General features: G+C 39.3%; 1 protein-coding gene, 1 long non-coding RNA gene and 1 pseudogene across 8 annotated transcripts; 1 reads left to right on the forward strand and 2 right to left on the reverse strand.

Annotated features, from left to right (window-relative positions):
- Nucleotides 1–44: 44 nt before the first annotated feature.
- LOC125188821 (uncharacterized) lies at nt 45–10,180 on the forward strand. Of its 5 annotated transcripts, none has more exons than XR_016130470.1 (6): nt 45–281; nt 448–539; nt 1,135–1,533; nt 4,596–4,690; nt 5,062–9,073; nt 9,521–10,180. It is a non-coding gene; the product is annotated as an uncharacterized LOC125188821 (long non-coding RNA). The 5 variants fall into 5 exon arrangements; XR_016130471.1 differs by having other exon boundaries at nt 9,556–10,180; XR_016130472.1 differs by lacking the exon at nt 9,521–10,180 and adding an exon at nt 9,169–9,403.
- LOC125188820 (uncharacterized) lies at nt 1,751–4,221 on the reverse strand. 2 transcript variants are annotated; one of them, XM_048085878.2, is made up of 2 exons: nt 2,348–4,221; nt 2,062–2,252 (listed from the first exon to the last, which is right to left on the reverse strand). In XM_048085878.2, the coding sequence occupies exons 1-2, from the start codon at nt 4,133–4,135 to the stop codon at nt 2,202–2,204; spliced, it is 1,839 nt and encodes a 612-aa protein (XP_047941835.1). In that variant the 5' UTR covers nt 4,136–4,221; the 3' UTR covers nt 2,062–2,201. The 2 variants fall into 2 exon arrangements, with proteins under 2 accessions (XP_088914651.1, XP_047941835.1); XM_089058525.1 differs by having other exon boundaries at nt 1,751–4,221.
- On the reverse strand, nt 6,579–11,375 carry LOC125188819 (wall-associated receptor kinase-like 1; annotated as a pseudogene). The gene is made up of 6 exons (XR_016130469.1): nt 10,890–11,375; nt 10,158–10,541; nt 9,498–10,001; nt 8,737–9,084; nt 8,472–8,648; nt 6,579–7,986 (listed from the first exon to the last, which is right to left on the reverse strand). The product of XR_016130469.1 is annotated as a wall-associated receptor kinase-like 1 (transcript).
- Nucleotides 11,376–14,987: the final 3,612 nt, after the last annotated feature.

The following is a 14,987-nucleotide window of genomic DNA, read 5'->3' on the forward strand; positions in this document are numbered from 1 at the left end:
CTTTAATTTCTTTATTCTTTTAGTAAAGTAGTACCAATTGAGAGGATAGTTTGGGAACATGCAACGTGCATGTCGCTTTTATTTTTATAAAGAAGAAAACCAGCCTCCAACTTCAGCAGTTATTTGACGCTACCAGTGATTTGCCAATTGCAGATAAATGACTATCGATGATACTATAGTGAACCCCAAATCTATAAATATATTCCATTAATAGGCCGACATATTCTATCTTATCCTCATCAAATGTGCAACTGTGCAAGTAATCTTGACTTGGTTTCCAGGTATTTTCAACATTTTAAAAATAAATTGTGATACATGTGGTGTGGAATAATTTAATTAGTCACATTATTATGTATGTGAGTTGAATTAATCTATTTAGTTACACGGTTATTCAGATTTCTAGAGGTACAAAAATATACGCTTCTTATAAATTTATTTTCAATGCAGGTAAGCTGTTTGATGAATTGCCTGATTGGTACGAGCAGGCTGATTTAGTATTCCGTGGGTACACCACTACTCCACTAGGAGAGATCACCCTGGTTAATTTTTCATCCTTGAAAAGCCTTTTTTTTCGCCGTTTTCTTAATTTTCTCGTCGTGTAGTTCTGATGTGTAGCTGATTGCTCTGTTTCTTCATCGCCTTTTGGCATCAGCTAAAATTGATCTTGCTTTATTTTCTCTTCTTGTCTTGTGGTAAAGCTGAGCTGTTGTTAGCTTATGTGTATGTGTTTATGTTTAATTAGTTAGTTTTTTTTTTATCAATTTTATGTTGAATTGCTGAAAAGACTACATCTTTGATCAACAAGTATGATGTTGTTTTATGGAACTGTAGATTGAGGTCTTGATGTTGAAATTAGGATTACCTTCATTGGTATATTTTCTATTGACAATTGCATCTCATGCTTACAGAAGTTGTTCCGTATTTCCTAAATTATTACTGAATTTTATGTTACGTTCGATTCTGTTCGGTATTCATAAGCACAGTAAGGTCTTTTTGGTTCCAGGTTAACTCTATTTGGCCTTTTTAGTGCTTTTTGCTCAATTTAGTTCAGGAGGGTTGATCTGTTGTTTATCTGCTAAGATCCTACTCTTATATACTAAAAAACGTTCGCCTTTTACTTGCATATACGAATAGGTCAATGTATGGTGATAAGGCCTCGAAAGTGCCTATTAGGACAAATGAAGTAGCTGGGACATACGGCAAGTAGTTTGTTGCTTTTGCGAAAGAGCTTTATCTTGCTTAAATCAATCTGTGGTCCAAGATGCTAGAAACCAATGGCTGGCAGAGAAGATTCTTCAGGTTAGTCATCGAATTAATTCCAGGTAGAGCGTGCTATTTTCTCGGTCAAGAACTGCATATTCTTATCTTCCATCTGTGAAATCATGTGCAACATTGTTGAGCTCACAACAAGGTGAACTTGTTTCTGTACACTGCGAGTCTCCACTTCACACCGGAAGGGACCTAGTAAAGATTCTTGATTTCCCCCAACATTCAGAAGTCGATGAAGAAAACCCTGGAAGTTCCTTCTCTCAGGTACGCGCTGCACGGTCTAGTTGCAGAAAATTTAGAAATGTTTTATTATCGAGAATACATAGATTTTTGTTTTTGTTGCCTGATGTTTATAACTATATCCTGCTCATTGTTGCCTAATATGACCACATATAATCATTGAATAAAGGATCATAATAGGACCGCGAGAGACTTGATTGTTGTAAATCCAGAAAATTTTTAGCAAGATCATAAGTGTTAGTTGAAAGAAGTAGGTGAGTCAATGTATAACTGAGGGGCTAATTAAACACCATCCATGATGAGAACATATTTTGCAACAGAAACCCACGGGCACTGCTACGAAACGAAAATTAGATAAAAGTATAGTACAACTAGCACATTATTATACCGTCGCATTGCCTGTTTATGTTGAAGCAGATGCCAAAGGATTTTCAACATCCAGTGCCATGGATGTCCTCCACTCGTCAATATTAGCAGCTTTCTCCTCATCCAATTTTGGAAGCTCAAGCCCCTGCAGTGTTTTAAGAATCTCTCTGCTCTCACCAAGAAGAATTGCTGCTTGCCTCACACTTTCTTCCCTTTCTTTGATGTCGTTTGTGTGACACTTCAATGTTATGACCTGCACTAGATTGGTGAGGCATCCTGCTAGTATATCCGAGATGGTGATGGAAATGCTCTCAAATAGCTCGTCATCAGCTAGTTTCTCGCCATCTCCCAATCTTACCAAGATTGTTTGAGCAATCCTGTACATTGAATTAGCAGCTATAACTTTAGGAGGCCAATTTAGAGGATTCTGCATTAGAATATCTTTTGTTTGAGCCATAAATCCTGTCACAACCTTTTCTGCAATGTTAGATAGGTTTTGCAGTGTTTCCTTGTGCGTTGCGCCTCTCACTCTCATGCTATTCAAATCTGCGTCATCCCATTTTCTGTACAGGTCAACTTTTTCCCAAACCATATCTGTTGCTTTTCTGATACTTTCTAACTCTCCAGTTCTATCTAGAGTTTCCTCGATAAGTTTCACGATTGGCAAGACCTCACTAATACAAACCAATAACTGGTTAGCCTTCTCATCAATGTTGAGAAGAGAAACTGAAATGGCTGTCAAAGTCACGACGGGCAGAGACCAGCAATTTGGAAGTTCTTGAGAATGCAAGCTTGGAACTTGGATGCAGTCGAATCGTCCCACCCCTTTAAAGTTTGAAGACATCTTCAGAAGTTGGATCAGATTCTTGGGCTGCTTTTTTTCGCCTACTTTTATCAGCTTATCCGCCTCGCTGCAGATGTTCTTGAGGATCTTAGAAGGCAATTGTGGCTCACCTTCAAGTAGAATAACATATTGCCTAAAATCCAGTTGTGCTCCTTCCCCAAATTCCGATCCTCCCACTAAAACCGGTCTTTTATTCTTGCAGAAACACAAGAAAACTGCACTACCGAATCTAGCAGAGAGGAACAGAACTAGTTTGGCAGCTGAAACAAGGAGAATCTGAACCCCGATGCAGAAATTCAGAAGAAACCTTACTGCATCCCGAAGTAGCTTCTTGCATACTCGGTTTTGAACTTGAAAAGGAAGTGACCCGTCTCTCCACTCTACCAGCCTCCAAGTCCAGTACTTGTCAACCTTGACTTCATCTCTGAAGCTCTTTCGTTCTATCTCACAAATCTTGAACCACGAAGCAGCAAGCCATCTCAACAGAGGAGCAATAGTTCCCATTGCCACTCCAGTAATCTGAATGACTGAAATACAATCGACAGACCAGCCATAGTCCGATACATGGAACACTAAAGAAATGATGGTGCTATTTTTGGTTCCGTTGTCATCCAAAGTGAATCCTTTTATTGGAAACCTTGCAAGAACAAACGGAAGGGGGATGGTACTTACTCCTGTGAAAAGACACAAGAGTCCTGAAATGGAAGAAATGGCAGACCTTGCCAGAACAAATTGGGGACTGCTAGTTTGAGTCATCACCCAATACCCTTTCACCATATTTTCAAGTTCGTCGCTACTAAATCTTCCCCACTCTACTTGTCTCTTTGAAACTGATTTGTGCATTTCATTATACTTTAAACCTATGTATCTTTTGGCTCCCGGAACTAATAACGACACAGAACATAACATCGCGAGGAAAATGAGCATGATGACTGCAGATATGACGTGTTGAGACAACAAGACATATAATATTAATGGAAAGCTACGCATCTGAACAAGATGAATGCATACATTTCCCGCAATAGTGAGGACTAGAATGCCTAAAGCTGCCATGTTTAGTACAATTTCAGTACTCTCCATGGCACCCAAAGATGTCATGAAATTACTCATGCAACAAGACATCAAAACGAGGCTGCTCATCCTTGCGATAATATCACCGGAGGATTTTTCCAAGGTTGTAAGATCCAAAGGCAGTTTCATGGCTACTGCTAATAACGTGAGGGAGAAAGCGTTGAGAGAGAAATACTTACATGGGATCCAATACTTTTTTCTTCGGAAGCCAATGAAAGCATCAACCGCCATTGCAAGGGTGCAAACAGCAGAAGCTGCTGCAATATACATGCCTATCCATGGCGTAGTTGAGTCGAGTGATTTTTGCACAATATTTGGATATTCTTCATCTGGGGATGAAGCCATGAGCTCGATAGCTAATAATATTGATTCGTTTTCTGTCTGTTTCTCTTTGGTTTTGCCTGTACCACACTCTTAATTACCAACTTCTCTGCTATTCCAATCAAAAGAGTATCAAGTCTTTGCTGCATTAACACAAGTCCTCCCTTAAAAGTCAGCAGTATTAGTTGTTGATAGTTCCACCTTATAAATGTAGTGATGTCCCACAAGTCACTGAATACATATATTTTTGTTTTTTTAACTGACATTTATCACTTCATGACTACATAGAATCATTGAATTAAGGACTAAAGTAGTTACATAGTAGTCAAAAAAGAGACTTGTTTGTTGTATATCCAGAAGAAATTTTTAACAAGAGCATAAATATAGTTGAAAATTCAGTAGTAACTCAATGCAGAATGCAGAAATGAGTGGCTCCAGTAATAACCATCCTTGATGAGAACATAATTTTGTAATTGAAATACAGGCACTACTAAGAAACTAGCACACTATATTGTTGCATTGACACTTGATGATGCTGAAGCAGATGCCAAAGAAAACCCTGCAAGTTCCTTCTCTCAGGTACGTGCCGTAGGCCTAGTAGCAAAAAATTTGGAAATGTTTTATTGTAGAGAATGCATTGAATTTTGTTTTTGTTACCTGATGTTTATAACTATATCCTGCTCATTGTTGCCTAATATGACTACATATAATCATTGAATAAAGTATCAAAATTGTAACCATGAGAGAGACTTGATTGTCGTAAATCCAGAAAACTTTTTAGCAAGATCATAAGTAGTGAATCAATGTAGAACTGAGGAGCTAATTAATAACCATCCTTGACGGGAACATATTTTGTAATTGAAACCTACAGGCACTGCTACGAAACGAAAATTAAAATTACTAGCACACTATTATATCGTCGCATTGCCTGTTTGTTTATGTTGAAGCAGATGCCAAAGGATTTTCAACATCCAGCGCCATGGATGCCCTCCACTCGTCAATATTAGCAGCTCTCTCCACATCCAAATTCGGAAGCTCAAGCTCCTGCAGAATTTCAAGAATCTCTCTGCTCTTACCAAGAAGAATTGCTGCTCGCCTCACACTTTCTTCCCTTTCTCTGATGTCCTCTCTGTGACACTTCAACGCTATGACTTGCACTAGATTGGAGAGGCATGCTGCTAGTATATCCGAGATGGTGATGGAAATACTCTCAAATAGCTCGTCATCAGCTTGTTTCTCGCCATCTCCCAATCTTACCAAGATTGTTTGAGCAATCCTGAACATTGAATTAGCAGCTATATCTCTCGTTTCGGCCATAAATTCTCTCACAATCTTTTCTGCAATGTTAGAAAGGTTTTGCAGTGTTTCCTTGTGTGTTTCGCCTCTCATTCTCGTTCCCTTCAAATCCATGTCATCCCATTTTCTGTATACTTCATCTCCAACCCAAACAACATCTGCTGCTCTTCTGACCATGCTTTCTAACACTCCAGTTCCGTCTAGAGTTTCCTCAATAAGCTTCATGATGGGAAAACCCTCACTAATGCAAACCAATAACTGGTTAACCTTCTCATCAGCAATGTTGGTCAGAGCAACTGAAATGGCTGTCAAAGTAACCACAGGCAGAGACCAGCAATTTGGAAGCTCTTGAGAATGCAAGCTTGGTACTTGTCCGCTGTCAAATCGTGCCACCCCATTGAAGTTTGAAGATTTCTTCAGAAGTTGGATCAGATTCTTGGGCTTCTTTTCCCACCTACCTGTATCAGCTTATCCGCCTCGCTGCAGATGTTCTCGAGGACTTTGGAAGGAAACTGCGGCTCACCTTCAAGTAGAAGAACATGGCCAAAATCCACCAGTGCTCCTTCCCTTGGCCTTAAAACAGGCCTTACATTCTTGCAAAAACACAAGAAAACTACACTACAAAATCTAGAGAGGAACAAAACTAGTTTGCTAGCTGAAACAAAGAGAATCTGAACTCCGAATGCAGAAATTCATAACAAATCTAACTGCATCACAAAGTAGCTTCTTGCATACGCGGTTTTGAACTTGGAATGGAAGTGATCTGTCTCCCCACTTGATCAGCCTCCAAGTCCAGTATGGGTCAACCTTGACTTCATCTCTGAAGCTCTTTCTCTCCACTTCAGAACTCTTGAACCACAAAGCAGCGAACCATCTCATCATAGGAGCAATAATTCCAATTGCCACCCCCATAGACTGAATGTTTAAAATCCAGCCTACGGACCAAGCTATGTGAAGACACAAGATTCCGGAAATAGAATAAATGACAGACCTTGCCAGAACAAACTGAGGGCTGCTAGTCTCAGCCATCACCCAACACACTTTCACCATTTTTTCAGTCTCATCACTGCTAAATCTTCCCCACTCTACTTGTCTATTTGAAACTGATTTATGTATTTCATTAGACTAATAATATTAAACAATATAATATTTAAATTGAGATAATAAAACATTCAGTAATAATAATCTTTCAATTCATTCATTAGACTCTAAACTTCAATTCAGCATAATAACAAAAATAAGTAACTAAATAACCAAGGAACAAAACTACAAATCTAAAAAATTCACAACATTTGATAAAAAAAAATAAAAATTAAAACAATTGTAAAACGATTCCTTATATTCCAATCATTAATCTCAAAGATCGCATGGAACCAAGTCTTGATCATCTTATTTGAGTCTACTATAAATGCGTCTATATGATGATGCAGAAGCATTGTTATAACTGCTCGTCCATGTGTACTCAGTGTCTGAAATCATGGTGGGAATATCTTCAAAAGATCTCACATCTTCGGATTCAACATTAACACCACTCGCCATTTCAGACATCCTAAAACTTTCCAATTCAGTAGCAACTTCTTTCATAGTTGGTCTCATTCTTCCTTTCAAGTTTAAACATCTTTGTGCAAGCTTTGCAACTAGGGTCACCACTTCCTTTCTTCCTTGCTCTCGAACTTGTGAATCTAAAATCATGTCCATACGTTCTTCTTCCATGCATACAAGGAACCGAGTCGCTAGGCCTCTTTCCTCTTCTGTTTTATCAAGCGATATTGGCCTTTGCCCAGTAAGAAGCTCGACAAGAACTACCCCGAAACTATAAACATCGCTCTTATCTGTGAATTGACTCGACCGGAAGTACTCTGGATCAAAATATCCAAACGTCCCTTTAACTAGAGTAGTTAAGTGAGTCTGATCTGTAGCAACAGATCTCGATGTTCCAAAATCTGATACTTTGACAATATATTTTTCATCTAGGAGGATATTACTAGACTTGATATCTCTGTGATAGATAGGCACAGAAGATGCAGAGTGCAAGTATGCTAGGGCCCCAGCTATGTCTGCCGCAATATTCAAACGCATGTTCCATGTACATGGAAATTCACTACTTCGATCATGAATTAGATCAAAAAGTGTCCCGTTTGGCATGAATTCATAAACAAGGAGAGGAACTTCAGTCTCTAAACAACATCCCAATAATTTGACCACATTCCTATGATTGATCTGCGATAGTATCATCACTTCATTTATAAACTCTTTCAAATGATTCACCTCGACCAACTTTGATTTTTTTATCGCTACAATGTTACCATCATATAACATTCCTTTGTAGACTGTGCCTTGACCTCCGTGTCCAATAATTCTACTCTCATTAAAGTTATCTGTAGCCACCTCCAACTCCTTTGCTGGGAAAACTTTGTTTTTTCCAAGCGCACCTTCGTTCGTTTGTTGTTGCAAGAGAAGGCCACCATTCCGTTTGAAGAATTTATGTTTTACCATTTTTTCCTTTCTCTTTCGCAACAATTTATACAACCAAAAGAATACCGAGGCTAGAAGCAAAAACCCCAATCCAGAGCCTACTCCTACATGCAAATTTGAGAGTGAGAAAATTAACAAAATTTTACAGATAAGTAAAGCTCAATGAGCTGCATATCTGATAATTTACTAACTCCATCTAAAAAAAAGTTTGTATTGTTTGTGGATGACAATGTTTAATTTGATAAGAGTTATGGAAATTTCAAAATTTTAATATATTTTTAGGAGAGTAAAAGTGGTTATCTAACTAGCATCTTTATTTTCTAATTCACCCTCGAATCAATATGATTGTAACTAACAATTTTTACCAGGAGGATATATCTATACCATCAATTTTCTAGTCCAGAGATCTAGATTGATTCTATGGTCTTATCTTAAGGGGGGTTGCATAGGGTATCGCAGCCATACGTATATAGAGTACTATATATTAACGAAATGATACAATATGTATGACATACAAACACCCGATTTTTAGAGAAAAATATATTAAACAGATTGATGACTTATGAGAGCTGAAACATTTTATTGTTACCTGTCAAGATGATCATCTTGGTTTTGGATGGTGGCTGTGGAAAACAACCTGTGCCATCTATTTTCCCATCACCAATATACCCTTTCAGACACGTGCAGTGAAACGTCCCCGGAACATTTTCACAAATTGAATTTGAGACACATGTATTAGTTGTATTATCAGCGCATTCATCAATATCTGTTTGGTAAAGCATATATTTGTAGATCAATTTCCAAATAAATCATTATATATAGCATAACAAGGAAAAAGAGTAGAGATTACCAACCTTGGCAGCCTGAATTGAGGTAAGGATTGCCTATGTATCCTTTGGAGCAGTTGCAGAGGTACCCTCCAAGCGTAGCATCAAAATCAACACAATCACTATTATCTCGACATACATAGTTAGCGAGATCCTGTTGCGCTTCTTTGCAATTTATCGCTCCGATCCTCCAATCCAATGCCATGCTCAGCTGAACATCACGTTGGGCCAGGTTTAAGTAATCCATATACGAAACCAAACTACTACCATCTTCTACACGTTCAGCGTATTTAATGAAGGCGAAGCTGCAAGAACTATTGATACTTGTCCGTGGTACACTAAGATGAGTCAAATTTGATTCAAGGTAAGCCGTACCTGCAAATGATCCAACACATATTTCATGTCTACTTATGTCCAGCTCTTTAATATCTTATAACTTCATTGTTTCTACATTTTCAGGTGATCATCTGTTTAACAAATTTTTGTAGTACTAGAGATGCAGGTTGAATAGGATTCTAGGAAGTGTACTATGAAAATTAAAATCTCACTTTGATTCGGCATGAGTTTTAGGAAATGTGAAAGTTAATGGAATGTAGGTCCAACTAAGTAGAATATCATTGTAAGGATTTAGTAGAGTGTAGGGTCCACTACCTAATGTGAAAAAAATTAAGTGAGACTTTAAATTGGGACATAATTTTGTGAACAGAGCGAGTATATAACTGAAGATATCTGTTGAATTCTTATTATAAACAATTCTTATTATAAACAAAACATCAACTGATTATTACCTCTTGGAATTGGTACTACGCAGCAACCATCACCTGCATAAGATGTTTGTCCATACAGGCATTCGTAAGAATTACTCATTCCGTCGGAGCAAATGGCTGAGCAGCTGCTGCGAATAGAACTTTGTACGCGTTCTCCAATAACCCCGACAGACATAACATTGCAGCCAGTGGTGGTGATCCAGTTGCCATCTGAAAATCTGTATTGCGTTTTCGACAAGTCTATTGTCAAGCTTCGATCAAGTTGATAGTCTGACAAATTGTGGCAATTTGAAGAAATGTTCATGTTGTTGACAATAATTCTTGATGAGTTCAGCTCAACGATTTCAGCGTTCAACAGATGGAGGTATGGTTTCGCAGGGCTGGTGTCCGTGTTGCAAACAACTTCAAAAGATGGCTCCATGTAGCAATTTGGACCCACACCAAATGGAAATCGAATCGATACTTTACCACATTGATCTATGCATCCACGTTGCTGTTCGACAATTGAACTTGAAGAGGAATTTTCTGGCATAGAAGCAAATGAGGCAAGTTACCGCAAAGTATATGTTTTTGTTCTTGTTTCAAATATCTCCACATAAATTTTTAATAGTTCTATATAAATTATAATGAAATAACCTATGAGTTTTAAATAAATAGATGTGGGGAGAAAAAGAAACTAACTTTTGCATCCTCCCGGTAAGTAAGGATTTCCTTCGTACCCTTCCTCGCAGCTACATGTGTATCCTACAACATCATTGTTATAATTTCTATAATCAACACAAACACTCTTTTCGGCTAGACATGCATAAGTGCTGGAATTCGTAGCTCGGCTGCAGTCCTCAGCCCCAACGGTCCAGTCCAATCGCACTACCGGTGGCCGTGATGCAGATGCCCAATTATCATTTGCCAATGCCGTTGAGTTATTCAGATAGGACAAAGGATATGAAAATACAGTTTCATTCCAATATGTCCTCTCCTGGATAAAGGCATAGCTGCACGGGAAAAGCTTTTTACGCTGCGATCTTCCGCTCAAGTCAATCAGTTCTGCTTCTAAGAAACTTGTTTCTGCGAATTAAAATTTATCGTAATGTTAGTACTCCCTCCGTCACGTTTAAGATGACCCATTTTCCTTTTTAGTTTGTCCACTAAGATGCCCAATTTGCTTTTTTGGAAACTCTCTCTCTCCAATTAATACACTCAACCGCTTTTTCTCACTCATTTTAAAATATCCATCTTGCTCTCTCTCTCTTTTAATACTTAAACCCACATTTTTTCCTCTCCATTAAACACTTTAACCAATAACTCCTAAAACCCCGTGCCGGCTAAGAAATGTGTCATCTTAGCCGGGACGGAGGGAATAATATTTACTTTTTCACTTGGAAATGTTAAAATTTATCTACTTTTGACAATTACCGGTGCGTAGTTCTTCGTGGCAACAACCGTTGAAGTGGCAATCTCCGAAGCCGGTATCGCTCTTGTCTACACAAAATGCTTTCCGTTGGATCGCAGCACCATATCGTCACACCCGATGGCAGTGAGCACGTTTCCCCACCCAAGCATATAGGGAGTTCCCGACAAGTCCACAGTCATACTATGTTGATTGTCAGTTGACTGATGATAGCAAGCTGAAATCATGTAGGGGTTTTGGAGGCGAATGTAAGTTTGATTGAATTCAATCACTTGTTTCTTAATCTTATTAATGGAGAGGTAAGCTTTGGAAGAATCGCAGTTGATTTCAAAATGTGGGTTGAGGCTGCAATGTGGCCCGACTCCAAATGGATATGGAATCACTAAATCCCCGCACCGGTCCTCGCATCCCGGTTTGGCATGAAGAGCCGCGGAGAGTAGTTGTGGTGGGAGAAGTAGGAAGATAGAGATAATGAGTTGTAGAGGTGACATAATGAATGAGTTTAGGAAGATAGAGATGTACTATTACATAAATAGATGGATTACATATATTAATTTGTAGTATTATTTAGAATTCAAGATCATTGTGATCAGCTAGTGTGTATATATTTTTTTGCCTATATAAACTCAAGATCATCTTGAACCATTAACATTGCCAGATGCGTTCAGACAGCCAATTTTTTTCGTCCCCCTTTTTTTTTTTTTTTTATCAGATTACTGTGTAAATCTATCAACTATACCTAACATAATAATGTTTGGCGATAATAATATTCTACTACATAAAAGTACTCCCCCCATGTCACACTTTCCTTTTTAGTTTGTCCCATAAAAGATATCATATTCCCCTTTTTGAAAAAGTTTTCTCTCACGTGAATAAAAAAATTATATTCTCTTTCCATTTAACACACAAAATAAAACCTCCTAATATCCCGTGCCGTCTTACAAGTGTGACATCTTTTATGAGACGGGGGAGTACTATATTATATTGAGGCACGATTAACATGTCATTTAATTAATTAATTATTCTTAGCTGTACTCCACTTAATGGTTTCCATACACTATCAATTGGAATACTACTAAAATAAGGTTGTTACAAAATATGAACGGAATATTTAGCGACGAAACACATCCAAATTAGGGGTCAAATTTGGATGGCGCTTTATAATCATGGTCTGAATATTAATAACTTAATCCCTAGCCGTCTCTAATTGAAATTTAATGATTTCATTTTTTTTATTTGTAGATCTTAGATTAGTAGTTCGAATTAAAGAGATTTGTCGTTTGTGTCTGGACGAGAATATGTCTGGACGAGAATATTTTCATAAAGTCTTATTCCACCTGGTCCCTATCGAGTGTCTCATATTTGATTAGCGCGGATTTAACAAATAAATGTCTTATTTTTATATAAATTTTTTTTGTAATTCTTGTGAATTAAATAAGTTAGTGAAATGTATGGTCCACTTACTAAAAGTAGTATCCCGTTCACCAAATATTGTCCATTGACTTGGTGCGAGTTTTGAGAAATTTAAAGAAAAAAGAGTTACTCCCTCCATCCCATAAAAATGTCACACTTGTGGGACGACACGGGATTTTAGGAAGTTTTGTTTTGTGTGTTAAATGGAAAGAGAAAATATAATTTTTATATTCATGTGAGAGAGAACTTTTTCCAAAAAGGAAAATGTGACATCTTTTGTGGGACAAACTAAAAAGGAAAATGTGACATCTTTGTGAGACGGAGGCAATATAAAACTTGATGTGATTTTGGTCCCACTTTTATATACTATTTGTTTTACTATATAATCTGATTCTAATGAGTTAGTTGAAAGTGTGGCCTACTAACCAAAAATACAAACATAGTGGATAATATTTTGTGGACGGATCCAACTTATAAATGTAGACAATATTTGGTGGACGAAGAGAGTAAAAGTAAAATGAGATATTTATTATAGACATAGTATGTTGATTAACTTAATTAGGAGACATCACATATAATCCACTAATTCCACCGCCTGATGAGATAGCGATTGTGGCATCCTTGTAGCGATGAAGAGTTCACAAGGTTACACCACTAAGATGACTAGATGAGGTAGTGAGAGCATCTCCAATAGCAATAGGCTAGCCATAGGCTAGCCACAAACACCTCCTGCCTCATCATCAGCACTAAAATTTTTTCTGCCACATCATCAGGACAAGCAACTGGACAAACAATAGACTAGCCACAACAAACAAAATTAAAAAAACAACTAAATTTACGAAATTAAACACAAAATACAGAATTAAATTTACGACGCATATATGGGAAAATTCATTAATTTCATTTAAATAAAAAAAGTACATTAATTAAAAAAAATTACATAATATAAAAAAAACCGGGCTTCCACACACGAGCCCCCGCCTCACTCTACTCGCCGCTACCCGGGACCCCCAAATCTGCCGCATCTGAGGCCGCATCTGAGCCCCCTGCCTCTACCGCGGCGGCCGCCAAATCGACCTGCATACTCTCGAGGAGGTCATGAAGAAACCTATTCTCCACGGGGTCAGTTGCCGCCCTCCATTCACCTATGATCTTATGCATTCTCAGCTGCGTCGCTTGACGCCCGATACGGGCGAGCTCGGCTGGCGACTTGCCACTGGGGGGGATGCCGACTGGACCTCCTGGGACCCCCGGCGCCTTCCTTGGCTACCCGTTGCGCCCTCCTCTGACCAACCGGGCGAGTGCGGCGAGTGAACGTTGGAGGAGTCGGGAATTCCTGAACATCTTCGGGGAGCTCGTGGGAGCCACCGCTACTGCTGTTGTCACCAGCGAGGTTCAGCCGCTGCTTCTTCGGCCAGCCAGCATCGACACCCGCCCGGAACTTCTCGAAATCCATCAGCACCAGATAGCAGTTCTAGTAGGTGAAATCCTTATAAGTCCCCGGCACGCGGAATGCGCTCTCCGCTATCCTCCTGCAGTCCTCGTCAGTCTGGCCACTGGTCTTCATGCGGAGGGCGTTGGTGTACAAGCCCGCAAATCGGGAGACCGCAGTCCTGATTCTAGGGCTGGCAATTTTTGGCACGACACGATAACACGACACGAATCCGCACGAAATTAATGGGTATGTGTCAAAGCTTATTGGGTTCGTGTCCTTATCGTGTCGACACGATAAGGACACGAAAATTTCGTGTCGTGTTCGTGTTACACGTTAAGTATACTATAATATTATTTCGTGTCGTGTTCGTGTTACATGTTAAGTATATATAATAATAATTTTATTTTATTTATTTTAAAATTTTAAAAATTTAAAAATTTAAAATTAAAATTAAAATTAAAATTTTCATATTAGAAATAATATTAATATATTATAATATTATTATTATAGTGTTGTTATCGTGTTGTGTCGTATATGTGTTGTTATCGTGTCGTGTTGACCCAAAGTGGTTTGTGTCGTTAATGAGTTCGTGTCGTGTTCGTGTCTGAGGGTAGCAGGTCGTGTTCGTGTTCGTGTTTGGAGTTTTCTTAACGGGTCGTGTTCGTGTTTGTTGTTATCGTGTCAACACGATAACGACACAACACGCACGATTTGCCACCCCTACCTGATAAGTTCCCATCCCTTCCGGCACTCCTCCCCGCTGTGTTGCCTCCCCTCCGGGCAAAATCTCTTGTAGGCTGCTACTATTTTAGCCCACAAGTTGACGATCTTCTGATTGTTCGAACTGAGGGGATCATCGCAAACACTCACCCAAGCCCTGGACAACGCCACGTTCTCCGCATCCGTCCACTTTCTCTGTGCCGGGCTGCCGTCATTAGCCGGCTGCGACGACTCGCCGACCACCCCCTTGCCCTTCCTCTTCTTCTTCGGTGCGGCCTGACCACCGCCTACTCCTCCCGTTTGAACGGGAGTGTCCGCATCCTCGATATCTATCCCCAACTCCTCTAAGGAGAAAGTCTCCACCCCAGTGAATTGCATCTCCGTTGGGGTCGATGTCTGCGAAGAAGCAGTAAAAAAATCAAGACTGAGGCGATAGACATTGCCCCCCCCCCCCCTCTCCGACGTCCCCTGCATCCCGGGCTGCATCCCCGGCTCCTACCCCGGCATACCCTGCCAACCCGGCACACCACTACCC

The sequence above is a fragment of the Salvia hispanica genome, chromosome 5, assembly GCF_029641045.1.
Source record: "Salvia hispanica isolate PSC_SH4W2 chromosome 5, Shi_PSC_v1, whole genome shotgun sequence".
NCBI lineage: Eukaryota > Viridiplantae > Streptophyta > Magnoliopsida > Lamiales > Lamiaceae > Salvia > Salvia hispanica.

What these genes read in the sequence shown, in the direction of transcription:
- LOC125188820 (XM_089058525.1), bottom strand. Translation starts at nt 4,135, where the DNA reads ATGGCTTCATCCCCAGATGAAGAATATCCAAATATTGTGCAAAAATCA.